At 42.2% G+C, this 27,123-nt stretch overlaps 2 protein-coding genes across 6 annotated transcripts in view; both read right to left on the minus strand.

Moving 5' to 3' along the window:
- The window catches only part of LOC134662434 (cholinephosphotransferase 1), a 30,992-nt gene extending 29,228 nt beyond the window's left edge, over nt 1-1,764 (minus strand). For 3 of the 5 annotated variants that reach the window (XM_063518658.1, XM_063518657.1, XM_063518659.1), the window contains exon 1: nt 1,403-1,763. In XM_063518658.1, coding sequence (XP_063374728.1) covers nt 1,403-1,614 — 212 coding nt within the window. In that variant the 5' untranslated portion in view covers nt 1,615-1,763. Of the gene's footprint in view, nt 1-1,402 lie in introns of all 5 variants that reach the window. The other 2 variants (XM_063518656.1, XM_063518660.1) reach the window with 2 other exon arrangements.
- A 3,908-nt stretch (nt 1,765-5,672) lies between these two features.
- Nucleotides 5,673-27,123, minus strand: part of LOC134662411 (ankyrin repeat and BTB/POZ domain-containing protein 2) — a 33,764-nt gene continuing 12,313 nt past the window's right edge. The window contains exons 4-25 of the mRNA XM_063518625.1: nt 25,323-25,481; nt 24,607-24,736; nt 23,880-24,003; nt 23,327-23,458; nt 22,720-22,846; nt 22,068-22,213; nt 21,422-21,603; nt 20,838-20,966; nt 20,176-20,357; nt 19,436-19,545; nt 14,165-14,272; nt 13,800-14,025; nt 13,370-13,520; nt 12,922-13,064; nt 12,204-12,331; nt 11,384-11,595; nt 10,575-10,702; nt 9,760-9,846; nt 8,966-9,126; nt 7,785-7,965; nt 6,663-6,845; nt 5,673-5,892 (exon numbers count right to left, since the gene is read on the minus strand). Of these exons, the coding sequence (XP_063374695.1) occupies nt 5,695-5,892; nt 6,663-6,845; nt 7,785-7,965; nt 8,966-9,126; nt 9,760-9,846; nt 10,575-10,702; nt 11,384-11,595; nt 12,204-12,331; nt 12,922-13,064; nt 13,370-13,520; nt 13,800-14,025; nt 14,165-14,272; nt 19,436-19,545; nt 20,176-20,357; nt 20,838-20,966; nt 21,422-21,603; nt 22,068-22,213; nt 22,720-22,846; nt 23,327-23,458; nt 23,880-24,003; nt 24,607-24,736; nt 25,323-25,481 (3,327 nt within the window). The 3' untranslated portion in view covers nt 5,673-5,694. The remainder of the gene's footprint in view (nt 5,893-6,662; nt 6,846-7,784; nt 7,966-8,965; nt 9,127-9,759; nt 9,847-10,574; nt 10,703-11,383; nt 11,596-12,203; nt 12,332-12,921; nt 13,065-13,369; nt 13,521-13,799; nt 14,026-14,164; nt 14,273-19,435; nt 19,546-20,175; nt 20,358-20,837; nt 20,967-21,421; nt 21,604-22,067; nt 22,214-22,719; nt 22,847-23,326; nt 23,459-23,879; nt 24,004-24,606; nt 24,737-25,322; nt 25,482-27,123) is intronic.

Raw genomic sequence — 27,123 nt, forward strand, 5'->3', positions numbered from 1 at the left:
TCGAACAAAAATAATCAACGCTAACTAACAAAACGAAGCGTTAATTCGAACTCATAGTCGTCAAACACTCTACAATTCAAAGTTATCAGACTGCAGACCTCACAGAGGTAATAATAAACCGCACATTTTGAGACAAGTTCAAGTTCGTCGTTGCACTCTTTCGTTGGTTATGTGTACAGATTAAAAGTTAGTGTTAGTTATGAGTTATGAGTCCTAAAAAGTATAAATGCTTGATGATTGCTGAAAAGAAGGAGTTAATCGTAAAAATGGAGGTAAGGTAGGAAGACAAGACTTGTGATGTTGCAAAAGTATTTTCAGATCAGTCTCAGCAATGTGCATTGAACAGTGCACTTTTTGATATTGTAAAAAAATTAGCAGTTAATCAATATTTGATCTCTCAAAAATTTCGAACCATTTGATATTTCAAACTCTCGATAATTCATAATATTTTAAAAGTCCTTTGAGTTTTGAATTAACGAGAGTCGACTGTATATGTATATTTTATATGTAGGTATATTGTAAGTGAATTTAGGAACAGAAAATGCTATTACACAAATTACTCTCGACTCGCACAAACACTAATAAACTTTAGTGGAACAAGTAGCACGAAGGTCTCTGTGTCAGCTTGGACAAAAAGCTTTCGTATGTCTGGATGTTCTCCTCTATAGGTTCATTTCTCAACCGATTCTAGAGACATTTTGTAAGCATGTTTGATAATTATATACATTTTTATTGTCGGTTCACTTTTTGTAATGTTTTCAAAATGGCAGAGCCATGGGGTTTCACAAGGTCTACAGCTCACAGAGCCACTAATTATAGTTGCATTACTCAGTAACATAATATAAGCATTAGCCATGATGTTGCAAACAATCCAAATCATATCTACTACATTCCAGTATATATGTCTTAGATAGACAGCAAAATATTCATCAACAACTAGAAATAGTTAACCAGGGCAATTATTATGACATAAAATTGTTATTTTAGTAAATAAACCACATTATTCTTGCATATTTTCGTATCACCTAGACATAACCTTTAAAGTCAAACATTTGATAGAATCAATCTTAATTACTTTTGCTACCTATATCAATATAATACCCCAAGACATATATCTTGATTACTCATGTCCACATTCAATTACGCCAGACACATGAGACGTTGTCTTCAAGTGTATCTTATCACGAATGGTCCGAGACAACCGACCAATCGTAGGGACACGATACCACACGGGCACCTTGTAAACAATAATCGAAAGCTCAAATCAATGAAACTAAGATATTGGCACGCTAATAAACCACTTAACGTGCCAAATGAAGACCTAAGTAGGTTAATAGAAAGTGGCCAATGCAAAAACGAAAGTCGTTCCGCAAGCTTGACGCTAGAACTTCCTCGCACTTACCAGATTAATATGAGTGTGGTGACGATATTAACTATTAATCCTAATATTGTAATGAGATTCGGTGCTAGCCATAGCGGAGTCTTCGACACCAACCAGCACCACCAGGGCTGGAGCCATGCATCCAAAATACTGCTACTCGTACACGAGTATTTGTGTTCACTGAGTTTTTTTAATTGTGCGGCATTTAAAATCCTCTCCTTATAGAACTGCATTTTCACTGTCACGACATTAAAACCTAGAACTGCACTGAACTAGTTCCACTTAAACTATGTCTTCAACGTCTTCAACGATCACGATGTTTTAATAAAATCGAAAACGCACGACGTTCATTATCACATCACACCATGAGAGAGATGAGTGAGTGGCATAGACACATTAGACATAGTAGAATTACTTTTTTAGTCCATTTTCTGCAAGGTTTTGACGTTTGCCATAGACAGTAGGCGGTAGGTAGAGTCCAACCGAGAAAAGTCTGCAGCGATTTTGATAGCCCACGCAGTGCAAGTGTTATTTTAAACGTCAAACTTCTATGAATTTATGACGTGTAAATAACACTTGCACTGCGTGGGCTATCAAAATCGCTGCAGACTTTTCTTGGTCTAACTCTAGTACACTTAAAGCCATTATACACTACCGCACCGCACCAAAATCACAGTGCGCCGCACCCATAAGTGAGAGCGAGAAAAAGATATCTGTTTCTATATGGGCGCGGTGCACCAAGGCAAAAAGTAACACCAAGGTCGCGGTGTGGTGCGGTAGTGTATTACGGACCATAGAGTACACTACCCAAGATCAAAGAGTAAAGTAAGTATCCATGATACAATGATGATACCAAAGAGTAGTATAATCTGTATAATATATATATAATATATATATATATATATGATACACATGATATTATTTTATTATTTATCTGTGAGTACACGTGTGGCGTTCTGACGTTTGGACAGCGTTTGGAGTAAAAATGTTGCTAGTCTATTTTTTTATTCGGTAGACTGAAATGACAGTTAATAGTATGGACATGAAATGTCATTTCATACTATTAACTGTCATTTCAGTCTACCGAATAAAAAAATAGACTTTAGTTAACCCTTAATCAAACGGAAAACTTTTTATGAGATTTTTGAAAACTAAGAATGGTTTTTAGGTAATTTGGGTGCGTAGATTACGAAAAAATATTTAAAAAATTAAGTGGGGGGAAAGGGGGGTTTTGCGGTGGGAAATAATTTCCCGTTATCCGTTACGGAATAGCAAAATGTTGAATGAAGTGAGAAATAGTTTCCCATTGTCCTATACGGTTACGAACTTTTTACTAGTTAATAGCTCCCCCCGGCTTTGCTTGGAATTCAAGTATGATTTTGTTAAAAAAATGAACATGCAGGCCTAAAACGAAAGATTGTTATTATCTATTTATTATCTTATTACAAGAAGTTGGGAATACAAATGAAAGATTATTATTCCATTTCTCTTTACTAGAAATAAATAAAAATAAAATAAATGAAACAAAAAGAAAATCAAAGAAAGAAATAAAAAGAAAATCGAAGAAATAAATAAAAAGAAAATCAAAGAAATAAATAAAAGAAAATACTTGAAATAAGAAAACAAAATAAGACACAGTTTTTTTTGTATATAACAGACAAACGGGCATATATTTTTATATATGGAATCAAATTAAAATTTAGGTGGAGAACAAACACTGGGAAATAATTTCCCACTTACTAAAACCTTAAAATCTTGGCTAAATCATATCGTTATCACAATTCTTTTCAAGCAAAACACAGGGAAAATAAGTCTAGTTTATGATAGTATTCAGTGTATGCACTTACAAGATTTTTTTCGCATTTAACCTCAAAACACTAAAAAAACTGTTGTTATTGCAAAAAAAATTACGACAACTGACATTGAGTTTGACGTATGGTCACAAATGGCGGCTATTAGAAAAGTGTTGCCGTTTTTCAAATTCAAAATGTTACTAAGATAAAAAAAGATAAAAAATATTTCGTAAATTAGAATAAAGTGGGAAATAACTTCCCGTTATCTGGGGGCACGGCAGTGCCCCCGCCAAGTCGAGCAAAACAAAGAGACACGGCCGTACCATCCTTTTCTCGAAACGATTCAGGCCATTTTCGACGTCCTCTAATTTTGTGCTGGCTGAAGCTAGAACCCTGAATTTTCAGTAATATATAGGGCTTAACATGCTTAAGATATATTCTCAAAAACATTAAATCGGAGCTTGTAGTTTAAGAATTATTGTACGTCAAAGTTCCTTATTTTCGACACTGACACACTCACGATCATCATAATTCTAAGGTACTTCTAGCATACTCACAAGCTTCAAATTTTAAACATAAGTAGTTTTCAGCTTATCAAGCCATAGAAAACCTAGAAATATTGCAATATCAGTCACGTTTTAAAGATCTAAGAACTGCATAAGTAAGTTCGTAATCCCATATAAATATATGCTATTACAAAGTTACTGTTGCAGTTCCTAAAAATAGTAGGTAAAGGTACACTACGATGCACGATGTGAGTATGAATGAAGATGTGTTTAGTTATGATATGTGTATACATAGTATGGGTATGAGTACTCGAAAAGGAGGACTGCCTACAAAAAGAGATGAGATCCTATCAAAAACATTACATGTAAAAAGGTGCAAGTCTCGCAACGCTTCTACTACAAAAAAGTTTTGAGATGTAATGTGAAACCAAGTCGGTTATTTTAATCAGTGCCAGGGGGTGTTAAAACCGTATCAATAAGATCAGATATAATGACTTGGCAATCGCACATAATGCTTTACTCGTACCGTACTCGTATATATGTGTAATGCTCAAACTGCAATTAGCGCTAGCGTTATGTTCAATTAGAATTATTTTTAATAGGTGACGATGATCCTTATGTCATTATGCAGCCGTGCGATGGCCAAGTCATTATACCAATTGGTAAATTCTGTCTGGAACTCAATAAGGGTCTGCTGGTTTTCTATATGTTAAATAGTAAAAAATGTGCATGTTTCATTCAAGCTTTGGATTAGAATAAAAACTTAATATAAACGTAAAGCTTTATTTCAACAATAATTACACTTTTTATTACAGACTTACAAATTGCGTTAAATATTAATATTGTAGGTATTATGATGAATATTTTTATTTAAAACATTTTTCAGGTCATGTATAATACCTATAATTATGTTTTATAGTAGGTACTTGTTCCTTATAAACTACTTATCTACAAGTCTGATTACAGTTACAGTCATGTGTTTTTGATAAACTTCGAACGAAACCAAAAACTAAAAGAACCAAGGTAAAATTTAAGTTTTAAGATGTCATTAATTTTGAAAATAAGTAGGGAATATTATGCGAAACTCTGAGTAGGGGGCGCCACTGCCACAATTAATCACAATCTGAGGGTCTACCGCCAACGAGAGAGACGAAATTTTGTTATTTAACCTCTCTATCACTCTTGCATATTCGAGCGATAAACAGTCAGATAGCAGAGTTTCGATTGTCTGGTTTCCCGGTAGTAGGCCCTTTGTAAACAAACCGCCTTGATGTATCAATGTCATATTTTATTTTTTGTGAAAACTTAACAAAAAAAAAACAGTTTAAGGCACGGTATGTATAAGTTACTCTATGGTTTACTATGGGTGCTAGTGCTGCACACAGGCGGCAGAATATTGCAGTAATACGCCTTATAATGTTGATAAGTTTTAGGAAAAAAAATACGGATTTAAAAATTAGAGGGGTGTAATACACTATGTTGTACTATTTACTGTCAATGCATATTACTTTACTTACAGCATCGTAAATGCTATTTTACATAATTATTAGTTTTCACCACACCAGCTCCGAAAAGGGTCTATTCTTCTAAAACTGATGAGAATAAAGTTGCATTTAATCCACAAGAGTGGCAAAGTAGTATATTGTATATAGTTGGCTGGTGGAATTGACTTTAAAGTGATGCTGATGATTTTGAATTATAAAATATTTAGGTAATAGCGTCAATTTGGATTTGATTTGTAATGTTTCAGTGTATTTTCCTCGCGTTGGTGTGGTGAAAAGTGTTGTATTTTACGCGGTTAGGTAAGTTTTTTTAACCCTCGTGCCTTGAAACCCTCGCGACGCTCATGATTCTACTTTTAGAAGTTAAAATTTTGGAATATTTTTCTTGCTCGGGTATCAATATAAGCACGAGGAGCAAAACAACAACTTTGCCGCCTTGTGAACAAAATAACGATTATCTTATTTTAAAAATCATAATAAAATTTATTGTCGTTGTCTAGTGTTGCCAGTTGCTATCTGCTTTTAGCCTGACTCTTCCTAGCCTCAACTCTCTTTTGCAGGGTAGTGAGCAGAGCGCCCAGAACGTTGTGGCCGGGCAGTCGTTTGCCGAAGAGCAGTCTCTTCACCGAGTCGTCATACGTTAGGAGAGCTACCATGTTCTGAAGCAGGAATCCTTGACAGTATTCTAGAAGCTGCGTTGCTCCATAAACCTGGAATTCGAAATTAATCAAATTGAATGAGCAGTTTTCATAAAAAGTGGCAGATCTAAACTCCGAGTCGTAATTAGATTCCAAAAAAAGTAAGACAATGTTTCCACTTTTTACTAACGCGTCTTGTATTTATGTAAAAATAAGTAAATAAAAGTACTTTTTTTAAATCGTAGGAGTAAAATTACCAATAAATAAATTATCTTAGCGTGTTTATTTATAAAAAGAATTTACTATTTTACAATCAAATTATTGCAGTGGCAACATTCTCTTACTTTTTTAGGAATCTAATTACGACTCGGAGATTAGGATTTTGATTTAGTTGGAGTTTGAACCCAATGACGGTCATCAACTCGTCACAGAATCTCATTCATACAAAATTGACGTTTATATTCAAAAGAAAAACTGAATGGCCATGAATCGATTATCTAATAAAAGTTATAAATGAACGGTCAATAAAAGAAAAAGAACAATAGCAATGATGCTCACAATATTGCTTACCTACTAAAACACTTGTATTGATACAAAATATGTAATTTTGTCGCTGGTTTTTTGTGGAGACCAATCCAAAATATCACTTAAGACCAAAATTGAATCACCAATTAAAATTGAAACTGAAAAACAAAAATTTTTTTGTAGGCTAAACTAAAGCCCCCTCCAGACTATGTACGTGAATCTCGGCTTCGCACCGCGATTCGCGCACGAGTGTGGAGGGCCCTTAAACAGACTTTATTATTACCACAGATCATATAATACTTTGTGACGTAACGTACCTTGGCATGGATGTACACGGAGACAAGGTTGTGCAGCCCCACGGACTTGGCTGCGCGCGCCTCGCAGTGCCGCTGCAGCGGCAGCAGCTGGAAGAAGGACGCCGCGGCCAGCACTTCCAGCACGTCCGTGTCGGGGATCTCCAGCCCGCCGCAGCCGCCCGAGTACAGGTACTTCATTACTTGCTGTCAAATACATCTCACACGCTTAGGTATGTTTAACTTTACTCCGTATTTAGGGTGGGTGTCATTCTGAATCCCTAACAACGTTTGTCCTAAAGTCACTTGCCCCAACTGGTTTGTCCTAATGGGCACATGCCCTAATAACTATCAATTGTCATAACAATTATTTTCCATAATGTAAGGTTCTGAAAAATGGTTAGGTTTTAGAACTTGCTGCCACCAAAGTGGGTTAGGTTAGGGTTAGAACTGCGAGCCTCGCAAAAATAAAATATGCTTAATAACATTAGGATAAGCAATCAATAATTAGGGAAACCAAAATTAGGGTTTTTAGTGTTAGGACAACTGATCATTATGACAAACAATATTAGGGAATGCAAAGATAGGAGAAAAGACTAGGGATTCAGATATAGATCCATTTAGGGTAGGTATGTTTAAAAATCAAAATCCATTATAACGGATAATACCTAATGGTTTAAAGACAACCGATAATAGTTATTGCTTGTTTGAAAACTACATCAGATCTGTAAAGTGTACGTGTAGGTAGGTACCTAATAACTGTTTTGTTTTTTGTTTATAAAGTTTTCTTAATCCAATTTCAAAAGTTTTTGATTCGTTTTCTGGTGTCTCATCGAGCTAAATATCCATAATTTGGGCTAATCAGGCCTCAGGGCTACTTAGGTATTATAGGGACTGGTATTATGTACCTAGGTATATTCGTGGCGGTAGTTACATGCGCACCACTGGCGGCCTGGATAGAAGCAAATAGACGATATACTGGGTCAAGCAAATCTTGTCAGTAGAAAAAGCGGCAAATTTGAAAAATGTAGGCGCGAAAGTATATCGTCCCATAGAAAATTTGAATTTCGCGCCTTTATCTACTGACAAGATTTGCTTGACCATCTATAGGTTGATAATGGAATTTCAACTCTTGCGTTAACTAACTTCGAAGATGTCGTATCGTATATCGTTGATCTGCACAAGCGGCGGCGCGGCGGGCGCGGGCGCGGACGCGGACGCGGAGGCGGACGCGTCGCCGGGCGCGCGCGGCGCCAGCATCGCACGCAGGCGCGCCGACTCCGACACCAGCACTATCTTGTGCCCGTAGAACAGGCGACCTTCCACTCTGAACAATAAATAGTACATTACATACTTAGGGAGGTGAATTCGTGAATGCTCCAGATCGCAGGTGTTTGTGGCCCGAACCGAAGGTGAGGTCCATAAATATGCGATCTGGGGCGTTACGAATTACTGCCCGTGGTTTGTCTAAAGTTTTACGTCTTGCCTTGGTCGGGAAGTGAGATTTTCTCCTCGCGTAGCGGGGCCTAGGGTGACGTAAATATCTATGTTCATCACCATAATTATTGAGAAAGCTGTCCATACCAGCACAGTTAGGGCTCATTTAGACGGTGCGAGAACTCGCATGCGAGTTTAATTATATTGCGTCATTTGATCGGTCGGCTGAATTGATGTAACCTCAATGGTCCGCAATGTAACTAAAATCGTATACGAGTTCGCGCGCCGTCTAAATGAGCCTAGTGTTATTTATACTCAGAATCACAAGTTCTATCTTTCCTGAGAGGAGAAATAAAAAAAAGTCCCTGAATTTCCATACTTACATTTTCGTCAACCAATCCATTGCAGTCATGTAGTCTAAATATTAAAAATGTTAATGGGAAGGAGAAAAAACTTGGTGCACTTTTTTAATTATAAAACAGATTTGAATCGTTTTTAGGCCGTATGTTAATAAGTAGGTATAGGCATAGAGAAAAAAATACATAGAGTGCTCACTCCATACAACAGGTTTAGTACCAAAAATACTATTAGCATCTAGCATCGAGTAGCCGGAACTCTCAGTATACTGCTACTTGACAATAGATGTAGCACCGACCGGAAAGTCTTATTCTGTTGAGATAAGACTTTCCGGTCGGTGCTACATCTATTGTCAAGTAGCAGTACTGATAGTTCCGCAAGTCGATGCTGGATGTAGACTGAAATTAATAGTCTGAACTGATGTATGGAGTGAGCACTCTTGTCTTACTATACATATTTCTCTATGGTATAGGTAGGTTTGAGTTGAACTATACCTAGGTATAAGCAGGTATAAGTATAGTTCACAATGTTACCTGAATGTGACGTCGGCGAGCGAGGGGTTGTTGACATAGGAGGGGTCGACGCGGGCGGGGGTGGGCGCGGCCGCGGGCGGCGGCTCTAGCACGCTCGGCACCGGCTCCCACCCGTAGCACGCGCACAGGATGTCCGCTAGCAACAGCACTGTGCCCTCCTTCTAGCCGAACGAATGTTTTTTTTTATGGACTTGAGGGCGGTGTCGAACGAATGTTGATAAAGAATCAAGGATATTTATAGCCAGCTTAAACTCTCGCGCGAGCCACGAGACGAGCCGCGAGCCGCGTCACGAGACGTGAGTGTAAGCGGTGGGCTCGCGGCTCGTCTCGTGGCTCGCAAGCTCGTCGAGCTAATATAATTTAAACACTAACGGCACGGCATAAGGTTTATAACCGAATGACAAGCCGAACGCGAGTGTAAGCGGTGGACTCGCGTCTCGTGGCGCGGCTCGCGGCTCGTCTCGTGGCTCGCGCGAGAGTTTAAACTGGCTATTACAGTTAACGTTGCCACTGTGTCAAGTTTAGAAAAGGTCACACTCTAAAGAAATTGTGACTTTGATTAGGTACCACGCTTAAATGATTAATTATTTTTGATTTTGAATCTGAAAGTTATTTTCAAATATGCAGCAACACTGACTAGAGTTTGTAAATTATTCGGTCATCAAATTTAAAGCTTTTAGTTGTAACCTTAAAATAATTAAGTATATGGCCAAGTAAATCTTTTTCGAATTTTCCGTGATTATGTATATGTATTCCAATATTACTTACCAATTACCTACCTAATTATTATTTACCTTGCTGTATCGTAGAATGTTGAACAGCAATGGTAGGCACTCGTAAATGAACTGCTTGCTGTAGTGACTATCGTCCGACGGACACACCTGTAAAAATATTAGAATTAAATGTTGTTACCAATAATTTATAAAAATCTGGGCAACTTTATCCCACTGCGCATTGCAGCCGTCACAGCTTAAACAACTATTGGAAAACTATAAACAAGATTTATTCCGGGAACTCGAACAAACGTAAGCGGAAACTTAACCATTAGCACAGAATAAATAATAGTACTAAGTACTTACAGAAGACTCACTCTCTAACAAAACGCGTCTGTTACGATCAGCACAGATATGGCCGCTAGGTGGCGACAGCGCCACGCGCGGCTTATGGCTTTCCCCAAAATTGGGGCCGAACGGATGTACTTTTAGCTACCTGTAGCAAAGCGACGAAATCGCGGAGTGAGACACGCCTGCCATTAGCACTATTGCATCTAAGCTGCGTCGAGCTTTACCTACGCTTTTATCCCCATTGAATGGTTTGGCAAAGACTGTCACGGCTGTTAGATATGCGTAGGTATTAGGGCAGAGGGCCTACCGCAAACACGAAATTCTTAATTTGAATCTCTCTGTCACTCTTGAATATTTGAGCGATAGAGCGGCAGATAATGCCCTCAGAGGAGGCAGGTAGCGCTGAACGAGTTTAATCCTGTTTTCCCCTAGGTATAACTTAGCGCTAGTTATAGCTACTTACTTCTTGGTCGCCATTGGTAAAACACCTACTGTTTAATGTGTATAATGCTGACTCCAAAAACAGAAAAATAAAAGGGTAGTACCTGCAAAAAGTCCTGCAGCAGTTGGTCTATGACATGGTCCAATGAAGCTTCCGCAGCGGCCGCCAAAGACAACGTCCACGCGTGGAGAGACCAGGGCACGCCTAAGGCTCGCAGTTCTAACGTAATATCTGAAAGATTGAAGACCTTTTGTTTTTAGAATGTTGTTTACAACCTTAGAGAAATTAGTAAGCTTATTTATTTCTCTACACTTATAGCTGTAGACCATCACAGAAAAATCTGTGTGACACATAAAAAGCAAATGTTAAAAACAAGAAAGTAAAGATATGAAAAGTTCCAGCATCAAAATAAAATCATCTTTCATCATCAAATCATCAGAGCTCTCCTTAGAGCTCATTTAGACGGTGCGCGGTGCGAGAACTCGCATGCGAGTTTCATTACATTGCGTCATTTGATCGATGGGCTGAATCGACGTAACCTCAATGGTCCGTAATGTAACTAAAATCGTATGTACGTGTTCGCGCGCCGTCTAAATGAGCCCTTAGTTTAAGGCCTGAGTGGACGCTCGAAGCGGAGCGTTCGGCGGGGCGTGCAGCGTGGCGTCGGGGTCAGGAGTAATTTGAGCAGCATGCACTAAGGCCGCTCCTATACGCCTGAATTTGTTTAACATGCAGGCAGGCATGTAGGCCTTACATTTAGGGTCGGTTGCACCAAACTGTTCGTATCGTTAAAGAGTTCGCTAAATTTTTATGTATGGAAAGTTTCATAGTAAAAGTTGATCAGTCTGTCAAATGTGGTTGGTGCAACCGGCCCTTAGTCAGCGAAATATTAGGATAGTAAAGGCGAGCTACCCAAGTGGTCGGTCTCGGCCGCGTAGTACATGGCGTCCTGCAGCGCGCGCTGCTGCTGCTTGGTGAAGGCGGGGCGCGCGGCGGGCGGCGCGCCCTCGGCCAGCACCTCCTCCAGCGACAGCACGGCGCCGGCGCGCGCGCCGCCGCCGCCGCCGCGCACGCACGAGCGCAGGCACGAGCGCGCACCGTGCGTGCAGCACACCGCTACGGCGCTGGACACATATAACAGTTCACATATTATTCAATTTTTAAATATCTGAGGACGGATCTGAGGAAACACATCTGTTGTGCCTAATTCCCGTCGTGTACAGCCAGCAGCAGAAGTTTGTAAGCGGGCGAGGTGTTCAAAATGATCTTGACACGCTCCTATTCTCTTAACGGCGACGTCGCGTCAAGATAATTTTGAACACATCGCCCGCTTAGCGACCTCTGCTGCTGACTGTTTACATCGTGTATTTAATTTGTTCGCCAGATAAATTGACGGACGCATTGTACGCATATTCCTAGTTAATGCCGGCCCGCGGGTTGGATCCGGCTCGCTTACTTGTTGCCCGCAAACGGGAAACAAGATACCGAAGGACTATTCCATCCGTCCTGCGAAAAGAATAGAAGAGCCAAAGGCCCGGCCGTATTAGCTTTCAGATCAAAAAAATTGGAGACCCGGAATAGTTAAATGGCCTATCCATTTAACTATTCCGGGTCTCCAATTTTAGAGAATTAGCAACTTTAATGATCATAATACAAAATAATACTAAAATAATTTTATGTAATTAATTACATAATATAGTAAAATATAAAACAAAACACCATAAAACAATACCTATAGCATCCATACTGAGCTGCAGCACTATAGCACAAAGCGTCATTCAGCTGCGTGGAAAGGAACGGGTCCGCTCCGTGGGACAGCAGGAGTTGCACCAACTCTTGGTTACCGGCACCACATGCCACCTGCAACATAATATGTACATTTTGATGCCGGTGCGCAAAGTATCAAGTACCTACTTACATCATCGACCACGATACCACAACCACATGAAACGTGTTTTTTTTAGTGTTCCGTACAAAACTTTCACTTTCTCCTCTCATCTACTCAAAGGTTAACTGGAAGAGATCCCTCAAAGGGATAAGTTCGCCTTTGTACTTCTTACTAATTGTATGTTATTTTTAATATGTCTTTTTGTACAATAAAGAGTTTACTACTACTACTACTACTAAAACTTTGTTCACGGAACACTTATGGGATCACATCACTTCGGTCTTGTTGCAAGAAAATGGCAATAAACCTGATTTTTTTTACCTACCTAGTGCTGTCATGTTATCAATATTGTCACAGTTAAATTTATAATATTCTAGTAGATAATCCGATACCGAATTCAGTTTATTGTTGTGGCCAGCTGAGCTTAATTAAGAGGAGAGAGAAAAAAGTAGAGAGCGTGTGGACATCCTCGCCCCGCGGCTTCGACCCTCATGCCGGCGCCGAGCAGCTTGTGGGCGCTCCACCACTGCACATGCACAGAGCCACCAGCCTGTAACGTTACCTGCAGAGGCGTGAGCGTGCAGACGTCCTCGCCCCGCGCCGGCGCACCGTCGACCCTCGCGCCGGCGCCGAGCAGCTTGCGCGCGCACTCCACCGCGCCGCCGCCGCCCGCGCCGCTGCACGCGTACACTAGTGCCGTCCAGCCTGTAAGATATCACCAGGATGATTAAGCTAAAAAAGCGGGAGTGGTGCTTTTCAAACCCGCATATAAAAAAATACATGTAATTCCATAGAAATATGACATTAACGACGAGCTTAGTCCTTTAGCCGAGAAAATATAGTACGATAGCGTTGGTCTTGGAGGCAAAGGAGGTAGCTTCAATGTGTCCAATATCAAAGGTACAAACTAGTAGTAGGAAGCAAGCTGCCGACTAGCTGCCGATGCCGGTTGCATCGTCAGGTATACAGGTGTGACATAAAAGATGTGACACTATCAAAGGCACACAAACCAGCAGTAGGAGGGGTGTAAGCAGGCGACTGGTTGCCGGCGGGGGAGGGGGTGGCGGCCCCGTGCGGGGAGCGCGGGGACAGGAGTGACGCGTGCGGCGCCGCCACACCCGGCGTCTCGATGTTCGGGTCCGCACCCGACTCCAACAGCATCTACAAAAGTGGAAAATTATTTGACAATAGCAGATATATAGTGGACGACCGCTTTAGTGATTGTATCTTTTTCCTAACCAATTAGGACATTTTAGCGTTCGAAACTTACTTACCTAATTGGCTATTTTATGCTCTCTAAAAAGGAAACAGACCACCACGATCTTCCATGTAAGCATCGAGAGCGGCAAGGCATCGGTAACGTCGAGCTCTGCTTGTGGCAGCAGCGTCTTATGCCACCTAGCAAGGCGGGCCGCCCGGAATATTATCAAGAAAACTTACGGCTACAATCTGATCGTCCCCAGCGAGCGCCGCTTTCATGAGCACTGTTAGCCCCGCAGCGTCGGTAGCGTCGAGCCCCGCTTGCGGCAGCAGCGACTTCACGCTGCCGAGCAGGTCGGGCCGGCCGCTCAGAAGCGCACGCTGCGCGAGTCCTAGCGCGGCGCGGGACAGCTCGTCCGTGGCGCGCGTGCAGCGGGACCACGCTGGTTCTATTGCTTCTTCCAATCTGAGAAAGAATAGTACAAAAATTTGTTTAGTGCGTAAGCGTTGACATGCCTGACATGTTACTTACGTGACAGGTCTGGGCAGTGAGCGTCAGGCACCGCAGGTGGGGGCCGTAGTCTGCATGCACCATGGGTACTTACGTAACGGGTCTGGGTGGACAGTCGGCGTGCGGCAGCAGCAGCCGGGCGGCCTGCAGCACGTCGTCGGCGTCTGGCACGGCTGGCGGGGGCCGTAGCGCCGCATGCGCTCTGGGAATATTATCAAGTTCATTTCGGATTATGGAGTTAGACCAAGATAACTCTGCAACGATTTTGATAGAATGTAAATACTAATATGTAGACTGTGCAATTGTTATTTATAGATCATAATTTCATTGAAGTTTGACGTTTAAAGTAAGTAACACTTCTAGTGGTAAAGATTACCGGCTCTAGATTTGGCTTTAATGGAGATTCTGGGCTTTGCAGGTAACAGCTTATTTCATGATAATGAGATTTTATCTACTTAAGTATTCCTAATTTGAATTGTTGAGGTTTTACTATACTATACTAGGTACTATAAAGTATAAGGCCAACTTGCACCATCCCTCTAAATCGGGGTTAAGCGGTTAAACCGTTAACCCAGTGTTCAATTTGTAACCTCCCACTACCAACTTACTTACTTACTTAACTAACCATGATATAAACACCCTCTTTAGACCTACCCCTAGAATATGGCCATGTGATTTAGTCGTGATCGTCTAGTCTAGCGTTAGGACCCCTCGAAGTGAACCGCGGTACCCTAAGTTCTTTAATGAATATCAGCTATATTTTGGACTCTGATTTAATATACAATTACCTGGACTTTAGGATAAATATATTATGAAATTGGAAGCACGTTTATTATGATGTTAACGAATAACTTACTAGAAAAATTTATTAAAATACTAGAATTTAGTACCTAAAGTCAATAGATTTTATTAGTGTAATGCCAATGGCGTTATATTTTACTTCAAATGATATTATTTAGGTAAATGCAGCATATATGATAATACCAATATAAAAGAAATATATTTGATAAAATGAGTTTAAAAATGGGGTTGGTAAAAGCCTGCTACAATCTATTAAGCCTCCGGGATAACATATGAGTAGCACTCCTGGGGTAAGCCCATTTACATCTAGCATTTCAAGTTAATATTATTAACTATCAGCTTCTATACGAAATATGCTACCCATACGCTCGATGCAGGATTGGGGGCTCCTAGTCCAATCAGCAAGGTCAATTGGAACTCCTACCCTACCTTTTAGCCAGACGGGCTATGACCAACACTTCGGAACCTATGCGTACCTAGATGGCTATGGAAAGAAGTGTCAAAGTATCCATCAGTCATCAAAATTACTATTCTTTTTTATTTCAAAAACTAGGGATGCGAATCCCATTTCCATTCCCCAGAACTAAAATATAAACTGTATTTCTAGTATTTTAGAAGTATAAACGAAGTACTAAGTTTATTTGTTAAAAATATATTATATTTTACGAGACTGAAATATCAAGATGAGCATTATTTCACTCAAATTATCCTTTGGATTACTCTTGCCTGCCAAAGGTTCCCTAAAACAGCTAGACGTCGATTTTCTATCTCCGAATAGACTGTGTTCCTAATCCCAACTTGATATTTAAGATTTAATTGTGTAAATACCTTAGAAACATGATTGTAATACTCAGTACCTCGTCTTTACACCAGAAAACCAGAATTTCATAAATAAAAATGGAGATAAGATTTTACATTAATTATTTTTCCCAAATAAATGAAAATATTGGAAGATTTTAGCAGTTGAAACCCTTTACCTATTAACGCACAATTTTAGTATAGTGAAACCGTAGTTGAAGTCCCTTAAAAAGAAGAAATATATCAGTTTTACAGACCAAGACTAAAACGAACCCTAAATTCCGAATAATTAGTGTGTGATTTTACCCTAAACCTACCCTTGTCCCTACTCTAGTATAACCAAAGCACAGTTCGTACTTACCATCGACCTGGTACTTTGGAATATACGCAAGTGTATCCCTACTAAGAAGCTGTAAGAGTTCGGCGAGCGATTCCGAGAATGCAACCTAACAGCTCGTGGACTTGTCTCCCCCCATGGCGGGTTGCACAAAGGCAGGGTGGCAACATGGGTAAGACAGGGCCCTATTATGTATATAAGTGGTATAAATAAATATATTTAATATACGAAGCCTCCAAATACTGTAGATTTCAAATGGGCCCAGATTACTCCGGATGATGCGCACGGCACATCCCCATTATTCATCTAACAGCTGGACATTGGAGAGCTAAGGAGGGAGACGTTTTTCACCTTCTATGTTGGTAAAGAGAAGGTGCCAAGATAACCCTCATCTTGGAGCAAAAAGACTCCTAGACAGCTCACATTTAACACCGCAAGGGGTGAGCGGTCCAGTCGGACAAACAGTCAGTCCAAACAATGATCTGGTTTTAAACTATATAGCAAAAGACCCCATAGTAAAACACTAAAAATAACTAGGTTCAATTTTTACGAACCAAACTACTCACAAAATCAAACTAACTAAACACAGAAGTGAAATTCCCTTAAACACCGCTATCTAAGTTCAGTTTTATGACGATATTGTCCCCACAAAACCAAACACAGACACGCTTTCCAAGCCCCTGTTATGCAACGATATTGTCCCTGCATAACGTGACGGCACTTAGAAAACACAGTGTAGAAAACTTCACTATAACAACACACAGCAGCAAAGAATCCCCGCAATAGCCTGAGTTCAGTTTTACGACGATATTGTCCCCGTAAAACTAAACACAGACACGCTTTCCAAGTCCCTGCTATGCAACGATATTGTCCCTGCATAACGTGGCGGCACTTAGAAAATCACTGCGTAGGAAACTTCACTATATTTAAATCCCGTACACGGTAACAAAGAATCTCCACAAAAGTCTAAGATCAGCTTTACGACGATATTGTCCCCGTAAAACCAAACACAGACACCATTTCCACGTTTAAATTCACCAGGATAATTCCCGGCAAAAACAAACATAGTAACAGTAGTAGAGGAACTTTGCTCACCGAATATTTAAACGCCCGAGAACCAGAGTCACTGCTAGCCGATGGTTGAAGAATGAATGAATACCGGCGGTCCGCTCCTGCCTTTTATACTCTTTTACTGGCGACATACTGGCGACATAATGGCGACATACTGGCGACATAACGGCGACATACTGGCGACATAATGGCGACATAACGGCGACATAATGGCGACATAATGGCGACATACTGGCGACATACTGGCGACACAATGGCGACATACTGGCGACATAACGGCGACATACTGGCGACATAATGGCGACTGGCGACATACTGGCGACATAATGGCGACTGGCGACATAATGGCGACATAACGGCGACACAATGGCGACATAACGGCGACATACTGGCGACATAACGGCGACATACTGGCGACATAATGGCGACATACTGGCGACATAATGGCGACATAATGGCGACACAATGGCGACACAATGGCGACATAACGGCGACACAATGGCGACATAACGGCGACATAATGGCGACATACTGGCGACATAATGGCGACATAACGGCGACATAACGGCGACACAACGGCGACATAATGGCGACACAATGGCGACATACTGGCGACACAATGGCGACACAATGGCGACATACTGGCGACATAATGGCGACTGGCGACATAATGGCGACACAATGGCGACATACTGGCGACACAATGGCGACATAATGGCGACATACTGGCGACATACTGGCGACATAACGGCGACATACTGGCGACACAATGGCGACATACTGGCGACATAACGGCGACATACTGGCGACATAATGGCGACTGGCGACATACTGGCGACATAATGGCGACTGGCGACATACTGGCGACATAATGGCGACATAACGGCGACACAATGGCGACATAACGGCGACATACTGGCGACATAACGGCGACATACTGGCGACATAATGGCGACATAATGGCGACATACTGGCGACATAATGGCGACATAATGGCGACACAATGGCGACATAACGGCGACATAATGGCGACATACTGGCGACATAATGGCGACATAACGGCGACACAACGGCGACATAATGGCGACACAATGGCGACATACTGGCGACACAATGGCGACATACTGGCGACATAATGGCGACATAACGGCGACATAATGGCGACATAACGGCGACACAACGGCAACATAATGGCGACATACTGGCGACACAATGGCGACATAACGGCGACACAATGGCGACACAACGGCGACACAATGGCGACATAACGGCGACATAACGGCGACATAATGGCGACATAACGGCGACATACTGGCGACATAATGGCGACATACTGGCGACACAATGGCGACATAACGGCGACACAATGGCGACACAACGGCGACACAATGGCGACATAACGGCGACATAACGGCGACATAATGGCGACATACTGGCGACATACTGGGACAAACATTAATCAGAAAGTACCAGGATACCATGACTGAGGAAGAGGTTATTTGCCCCGTACCTATTAGCGATATGCAACCGACGACCAGTGATTTATTAAGACAAATGTTTACCAAAAGTACCAGGCTACCATAACCGAGGAAGAGGTCAAAAGTCGTAAAGTTCGATGCTACCAAGATCTATCCCTTTCACGCTTGCGTCTTAGAGAAAGACGGAGATATTCTCAATGACGTCTACGCACACATTCACAGGCAATAATCGGGTAGTCAGTTTGAGTAGACTAAATTGTAATAAAAAGGAACGCTTTATGGCCCCTCTACACGCACGAACCTGCAAGCATTATTTTACTTTGGGATACTTTTAGTCTCTTTCCGAAAAACACTCCCGTGTGGAAGTATTCTATGTTCACCAGTAGCAAACATACTCAAAACATAGCGGGAAGTTTAAAATCTTAGGAGTTTTTGGACTGTTTGTATTAACGCTGTACTAGGAGTTCAGACTTCAATATGACCGAACGTCACGCTGTCAATGTCACTGTTATTCTAATGCCAAAAGTTCACATATTTGGGTTAGTTTCAACTTGTGATGGTTATTTTACGTAAGTTATTAATCTAAATAGCAAAAAATTTATAGTGGGTTATATATTTAACGAGACCACAAGTGGCAAAAGCTTCAAGTTGTAATTGTTACACTATCCATTGGAATCATGTACGAAATACGCGACTGAAGGGGATCTTAGTATTCAAGGTATTTCTTTCTAGTTTGCGGGTTTTGTAATGAACAATTTAGGTTAATATTAGGCAATAGGTATACGACCAGCCACAAATTGTACTGGTAACCGTGGTAACTCCAGGTTTAACCGGTTAACCCCGGCTAGTGGAATGGTGCAAGTGCCGCTAAGAAACACACCTGATAACCCGGACCCATTCGCCGAGCGGAGGCAGGGCGCCGGCGCCGCGCTCGCCCCACAGCCCGGTAGCACAACTGGCCGTTGATGCTGCGTTCGAATTGTGTTCCAACTGTAACAGTCACAATCACCACAGATTGTAAGACGAATTATTTCAAGATAGGCATGATTTTCTTACGCACGCCGTAATTTATTAATTTATTAAAAAAAATAGGCAACAACGTCCATATTACAATTAATACCTTAGGGCCACCCCACATCGGGCGTCTTTCGGGCGTCGGCGTCGGTCAGCGCTATGGAAAATTACGTCGCTGCGCAGTTGCGTCGACGTTGCGTCAAGCAGGGCCATAGAGTTGTAGACGCCGACGAGACGCCGACGCTCGAAAGACGCTAGATGTGGGGTACCCTTACCCTTACATAGGTATATAAGAACATAGGTATATGAATTTTACAAATTTAAAAACTAAACACTATTTTAGGCGACCAAACGGCGTGGCTCCGTTGAATCGTCCGGCCTCGTGTCGGATTCGGTAGTTTGCCCCGGAACCTCTAGTAATGGTGGTAGTTTAGTGATAGGACCACTCATTCATTGACTTTCAATGGACGTCCCTACAATGGCTAGCCTGCCACTGGTGGTACGTGGTCAGGGCCAGGAATTGATGCCGATGTTAAAGTAGGAGACAATGGTAGCACGGCACACAGCTCGGCTCATATGGGCAGCAGTGTGCTGACGGTACAGTACCTGCGAGCAGCGCATGAAGTAGTAGAGCGCGCGCTCGGCCGCGGGCGACAGCGGCGCGTGACGTGGCGCGACGCGGCGCAGCACGGCGCGTAGCTCGGCGGCGGAGCCCGCGCAGGTAGTCAGCAGCACCGACGCGCCTGATCCAGTGCTGCCGTTGGATCCGGCGGAGGTGCCTGAACCGCCTGCGAACATAGTGGCAGCTTTAGCGATAGGGCTTCTTTGGAACCATATTAAATGATACGTGTATGTTTACTTCACGATAACGAATTATGGTCCAATGGCAAGTTTATTTTTCCTGGAGTTACCTACATAATATCTTACTTACCAGCAGTGGCAGCGCGTCAAACATATCCATAGGCAAGCCGGGGCTAATTTGGCTTACATATATTAGGTACATATTTCCTTTACAACTCTGCTGAAACGTCCAAAAACAGGCAAGCCGGTGGGAATGGGCTTTTATGGACGCGCCGCCACTGCTTACCAGTAAGATAACGTTAGAGTTACAAAAAACAACTGAAAAATTAAAATGAAAGAGATGCCTGACTAGCGTCTAATAGACGCCGTCTGCTGTTATCTCGGAGAGAACCGTCATATATAATATTATTTACGTTCCCATAACCAGCGGTTTGGTGCAACCTGCTCTAAGTGTTAAGATGACGTACCAGAACCATTAGTGGTGATGCCCGAATCGTGGCTGAGTCCCAACTGCCTGTGCTCTGGGCGGCAGGGGCCAGACGATGAGCCCGAACCCATCGAGCTCATGGACTCCCAGCGAGAAATAGACAGTGCTCCTGTAAACACAAAAGCATTTAAAGTGAAATGTCAGAAACGCACGTTTCTTTCCGCAAATGCCTCAGCTGTGAAATGAATTTCCTGCCAAGTTTTTATCGATTGATTACAGTGGCAGTTTCTTCAAAAAACAAAGAAGTGTACTGGTTTTTAAAGGGTCTGCTCATGTAGGTATTATGCTTGATTGCCAGGGGTGCCACCAACGTGGTTTTTAAAGAGGTGGCCTTTCACATCCTATCGTTGTATGTACAAACTTACAGTTAATATGACTCGGCGGTGTGAACTCCTATACATTTAACGATTGCTCATCAGCCTATAACAAAGCTGATCGACTTATTTCTAGACTATGTAGAGTGCTGGTGATACCTAGGAGTGCAACGTTCACCTAACGTTCTTATTCACATTGCTGAGGGTTGTTTATCGGTGTTGGTATTGTTCCAGAACGATCTCCAGTTACCTGAGGCGACGCGGCCGGCATTCAGGTGGCTGTAGGGCTGCAGCAGGCCCCACAGGTCCGCGCAGTTGGCGACGGCGTGGTCCACCGCCGCCGGCGTCACCGGCCCGGTGCCGCCGCCCGCGGACAGGGTGATCTCTTCTAAGAGCGTTTCCATACCAGCGCAGAGGTAGATCGCCGCGTATCTAAAACATTTTAATACGAATGTATTTTATGACTTTAGAATTAGAATTAGAGTGCAGCCCTAGTAGCACGGTCGCATTTTTATCATTTATCACCATGCCTGTCACGTTCTAACAAGTATGTAAGTGCGAAAGAGACGGGCTTAGTGATAGTGGATAAAAAATGGAACCGTGCTGAGCCCGCAGGGCAGCAGGGTGGGGGTTGATAACTTGATAGTATGGAAGTATTTTGACGAAGCTTGTTCGCGACCATTTGGTTTTTGTTTACGGTTACGTACCTTGAGATCTTGATGAGGCTTTTACCGATTACTGTTGTTTTAAGCTAAGATGACGAAGCGTATGGAAGAATATATTGCATGTGAATTGATTTTTTTTTGGACCAAAATTTCAAACAAATTCTGAGGCCTGGAGACTCTTTAGTCTCCAGGCATCCGAATTCTCATTTTAAATAAGAAGAGAAGACTTACTCGTGTACGAAGGAGGCTACGCGCACGTCCAACATCCAGCGCTGGAAGCGGCCCGGGGCCAGGCTGGTGCGCGCGCGCGCCGCCGAGCCGAGCCGCCGCGCCGCGCTGCCCGATGTCGCGTACATCGTGGCTGCGCGTTGACAACCCTGGACCAAGATAGATAGATAAAATACTCATTATTGACCTCAAAAAAAGTTTCAAAAATACACAATGGACTAAATATAGAGGCAGATAACAGGCGGTCTTATTGCTAAAAAGCAAACACAAGAAGGCAGACAGAGAAGTTAGTGGAATAATTAATAAGTCATTATTTTAGCGTTTGTTCTGAGTCAAGTCTAAAACAAATAAATTCGTGCTCCGAATTTCGAATTTGACAACTACTTAATGAAGATAACGCTGTGGTATGTCTATGTAGACTATGTAATAATTCTGATCAATCGGTAACGTTTAACAGTCCAGCGATCAAAAAATATGATACAGTACAGCTGCTACAGATCATCTATTTCAGCTGTCATATTAGACATGATATTTCCTTAGGTACACTTTCTTTGTACAATCAATGCCCTTTGCTTTGATCAATGATCAATTTACCTATGATTTGACCATTACCTGCGGACCCTGTATTCAAGAGTAGAGCGATTATGATGATTACCTTGATGCAAGTATCAGCGAGCGACGTGCTGAGTACAATCCTGAAGGCCCCGGCGACTTCGTGCTTGGAGCAGAAGCCGAAGTTCTGCGACAGTCGTTGGGCTTCCCGCGATATTCGGACTAAGGCTCTAGAAACAACAAAAGTGCAATTGGCGTTAGAATTGTACCTGCCTGACTAACTCGTCCTCTACACTCCTGCTGACTGTCTCAGCACAATAAGTACAGTCAGCAGCAGAAGTTGCTAAGCGGGCGAAGTGTTCAAAATTACCTTGACCCACTCTTATTCTCTTAACAATAAAGTCGCGTCAAGATCATTTTGGACACCTCGCCCGCTTAGCAACTTCTGATCCTGACTGTACCTATCTCATAGGTATTGTGCCAAGTATACTCGTAATTTAATGCGTGTCAATTTCAGTCAATATAACAACCTTTTCTACAACGTTGCCATTATTACGCTAAATAATTTCAACATACGGCTCTTATGGAACTCGCACACAAACACATTGACGCGTATACAGACATGTGAGTACATATCTATATAGGCACTCAAAAGATTTCGGTACGATGGCGTGTCCACCCCGTGGTCTCGGTATTACTAGACGACGTACCTCTGCAGCAGGTAGGCGAGTCTCGGCGGCGCGTCGGGAGCGAGCCTCGGGGCCAACTCCTTGCAGCGGCCGCTCTGCAGCGCGCGGCTCATCTCGCTCGCCGTCCACGGTACACAGCGCAGCTCAACTAATCTGGGTCAGAAGACAGGTTTTTGCATCAAACAACTTTCCCGCTCTTGTGGATAAAACGCAACTTTCTCGTCCGTTTTTGGTGTGGTAGGAACATTTTTATTTCGAAGGATCTAAAATTTCATCTCAGTCTTAGGTTCCGATTTCTTGCGTCTTTTAAAAAACGTAGAGGACATAATAATATATATACCTTGCGTGTATTTGGAAGACTAGCTAACGAAAACGCGAATTCCTCGTGAAGTTAAACGTGTGCTACATCAGCTACATGGTAGCATCAAGCAAGCTTCCTGGCTGGCTAAAGTCAACCTGACCTTGGTAGTAAGGTTTAATACAATTAGGTTGCCAACCTCCTGCCACCTACTACACGGTCGGAGTGTTCGGAAGCCTGGTTGCCGACCGTATGGTAAGGGCGTAAGAGAATCACCTGTTATGTGAATCCACCCACACGAACTCGTCGGCGCTGGTGACGTTGGTGCACACGGTGTCCAAAGATGGCTGTCGCACGAGCGGCGCCCGGCGGCGGCGGGCTTCTGCTGCGCTGCCGGTCTCTGAAATTAATTTAAGGCTTTCGTGAAAAATAGAAAGGTATGAAATTCAACAACAGTGAATAAATAGGTAGCCACAAATAGCCTAACTCACACATTTTAGGCGCCGGTGTAAAAAAAAAAACAGAAACGTCAAGCTCAGAACCCCTAATTAACTATTTCCATTAGGTTTACGTTAATATAGTGATAAGCAGATCTTGTCAGTAGAAAAAGGCGGCAAATTTGAAAAATGTAGGCGCGAAGGGATATCGTCCCATAGAAAATTTAAATTTCGCGCCTTTTTTACTGTCAAGATTTGCTTGACCAGCTATAAGTAGTTAAGTTATCTTGTGACCCTCACAGCGGAAAATCGAAGTTCCATCAAGGGGCTCCTACAATCAATTACTTACCAGGTTCTACGAATCCCTATACCCTCGCTCAACCCCTTCTTCCACCCACTTCAACGAGTCGGTTTTTAGCGTGCGGGCATTTTAGTTAAGCCAACCGCTTCCCGAATGTTCGTGTTCGCGGTCGTCACGTTCCCTCCAGTGTGCGAGCGCCACGAGCGGGACATTGCTATCACCATAGCGGCGGATCCGCATCTGGGTGATATATGAGCCCCCATACCTTGAGCCCCATTTCCACTGGAGGCGCCGCTGGTAGCCGTGCTGCTGCTATCTCTGGAGCGCAGCGTCAGCTGCTTGATGGCCGACCTGATGTCCTCGAGCCCCCCGCCTCCCGGCCACGGTGACTGCAACTAAGGTTTTCAGCAGCATTAGTCTTGAAACAATCGGGTCGTGTGGTCAAGAAAGACTTACTGATAAAGTATTGTTAATTTTAGAGGATTCATGAACGATAATGATGAGGAGTGCATGAAAGTAAACTGAGATTAGCTAAAGCGTGTGAAAGACATAATGTATACGGATAGAAACACGGAGTGGGATAAGAAAATCTGTCGTGGTAAATTTATAAACGCTAAAGTCATAACGCCCAGTGCTGTTGCCTCAATTTCCTTCCGCCCCCCTAATCAAATTAAAATCATCATTTATTTTCAGATAGGCTTTCCATCTCAAATGCTTTAAGTGTGATAAGGACGTTTTCATCTGATATTTCAACAGAAATTCTGATAGAAAGGTCCTTATTGCAGATAAAGCATAAAAACTCTTCTCTGATGGATGCCACAAAAAATCTTAAAAGCTAAAGATCATTTTAGCGACATAACAGTTTTAATTCTGTTGCGTCACCTGTTCCGGTGTAGGATTTGGCAGTTTCCCACGGACTCTACTACCTAAGTCCTAGTACTTGGTTCCAGCTGTCATAAACCCTTCTATCAGTGAACACACCTTGTTGTGCGGCCTGTGCTTTCCCCGCACGTGCGGCTGCTGGCGGCTCCGCCGGGGCTCCTCCCGCCCCGCGTCCCCCGCGCCGCCGCTGTCTGACATTGACGCGTGCCCCGAAGACCTGTTCTCATCGGAACTGCTGTTGCAGTCGCGGACCCCATTCTGAAAAAGAAGTTTCCTTGTGAAGTTTCACCCAAAATCAAAGCATATGGAAATTTATGTGAGGACCCTATATGGGCCTATCGGACACTTCGAAAACGAAATTTCGCTATCTCTCTGTCTCTAATCACAAATGCACATTCAAATGAAAAAGGGCAAATAGACGAAAGAACGAATGAAAAGGTTCACGGTAAGGCCCTCTAAAGTTGCGTTGCAAGTGTTCATGAAAGTAGTAATATAAAATAGAAAGGTTATAATTGATCAATTACGGTTTGTTTCTGACCAATGAGCCAAAACCACACATAAATCAACACAAATGATTCTACATTAGTTAGTCATATTACGAAACTCGTCCACAAACTTAAAGATACGCCCATTGTCGCTCACTTTCGCTTTCAGCTTAACTTTTAATGTTTCCCACCGATTACGCTTTTCCCTATCAAGAGATCGTGGGAGTCGGGTAAAGACAATGGTAGTTTTTGCTTGCAACACTTTCCCTGTTACGTGAGTAAATAATTGTTGTAATAATTACGCTGTTTAATTAGAATCAGGATGAACAATTGGATGAATCAAAATAAATTAAGATAACGGCAAAAAGGCATGTAAATTTTGCATACCCACAATTAGTTTTGATTTTTAATAGGTATGCAAATTCTACAATCTCCAATTTGTATTGGTAAGCTAGAAATAATAAGAAAATTGGAATTGTTTAATGATATAGTCGAAATAGGGTTTACTACGGGAGTGCGACAGCATCGCACACTTGTGGTCGCACTTATGTAGTAATCCCGTCGAAATAGGTAGTTCATAATTCATAATTTTTTATTGCATGAAAGTGAGTACAAAAGGTGTTAGTACAGTAGTTATACAAAAACTCCATCACAATCTACCGAGGTCCAGCACGCAATATTTCTTAAATCTAAAACTACAACTAAATTAATTTAGCTATATAACTATAAAACAGCAAATTAATAAATAACATAATATGTAGTCATTAAATTATTAAAAACGTGCTACTACAAACCTTTACATTCCAAATTATATTCTTTTAGGGAGTAAAATTGTTTGTTCATAAGCCATTCGTGTAATTTTCTAGAGAATAGTGGTTGTTGGTTTTCTCTTATTTCTATTGGAATGTTGTTAAACACTTTTATTGCCATGCAGTAACAACCTAACCTACCACCATGTACCATGTAGTTACCTAATTAATTATACTAACTTCGTTAAGCAGTAAGTTATAACTTCATTTGATGGGCGGCATTTTGGCGGCAGGTTCGTGTTTTACTTATGGAGACTGGTTTATAACTCAATTTTACTTTTTATTTTCGCTGGTATACTTACTATTTTTAAACAACGCAACGTTTAAGTGCGTTTTCTACCAATAATGTTACAGTATAGCTAAACCGCAGTAACGTATAACATGCGGTTTTGCCTCTGTCATTTACTTGTTTCAATCGCCTGCCGAGTTTATCGCTCGGGTAAACCAGTATAACGTACCCACATTTACGTCAACCGGAGCGGGCCGAACCGCGCTTTATGTATGTAGATGCTAAAAGAATTTTAAGCCTATGTAAGTATACTCGTATAAAAAGTCTGTGCGGAAAGAGAAGTGTCATAGAATGCATAGGATCCCTAATATTCCACG

The sequence above is a fragment of the Cydia amplana genome, chromosome 3, assembly GCF_948474715.1.
Source record: "Cydia amplana chromosome 3, ilCydAmpl1.1, whole genome shotgun sequence".
In the NCBI taxonomy this organism is placed as follows: Eukaryota; Metazoa; Arthropoda; class Insecta; order Lepidoptera; family Tortricidae; genus Cydia; species Cydia amplana.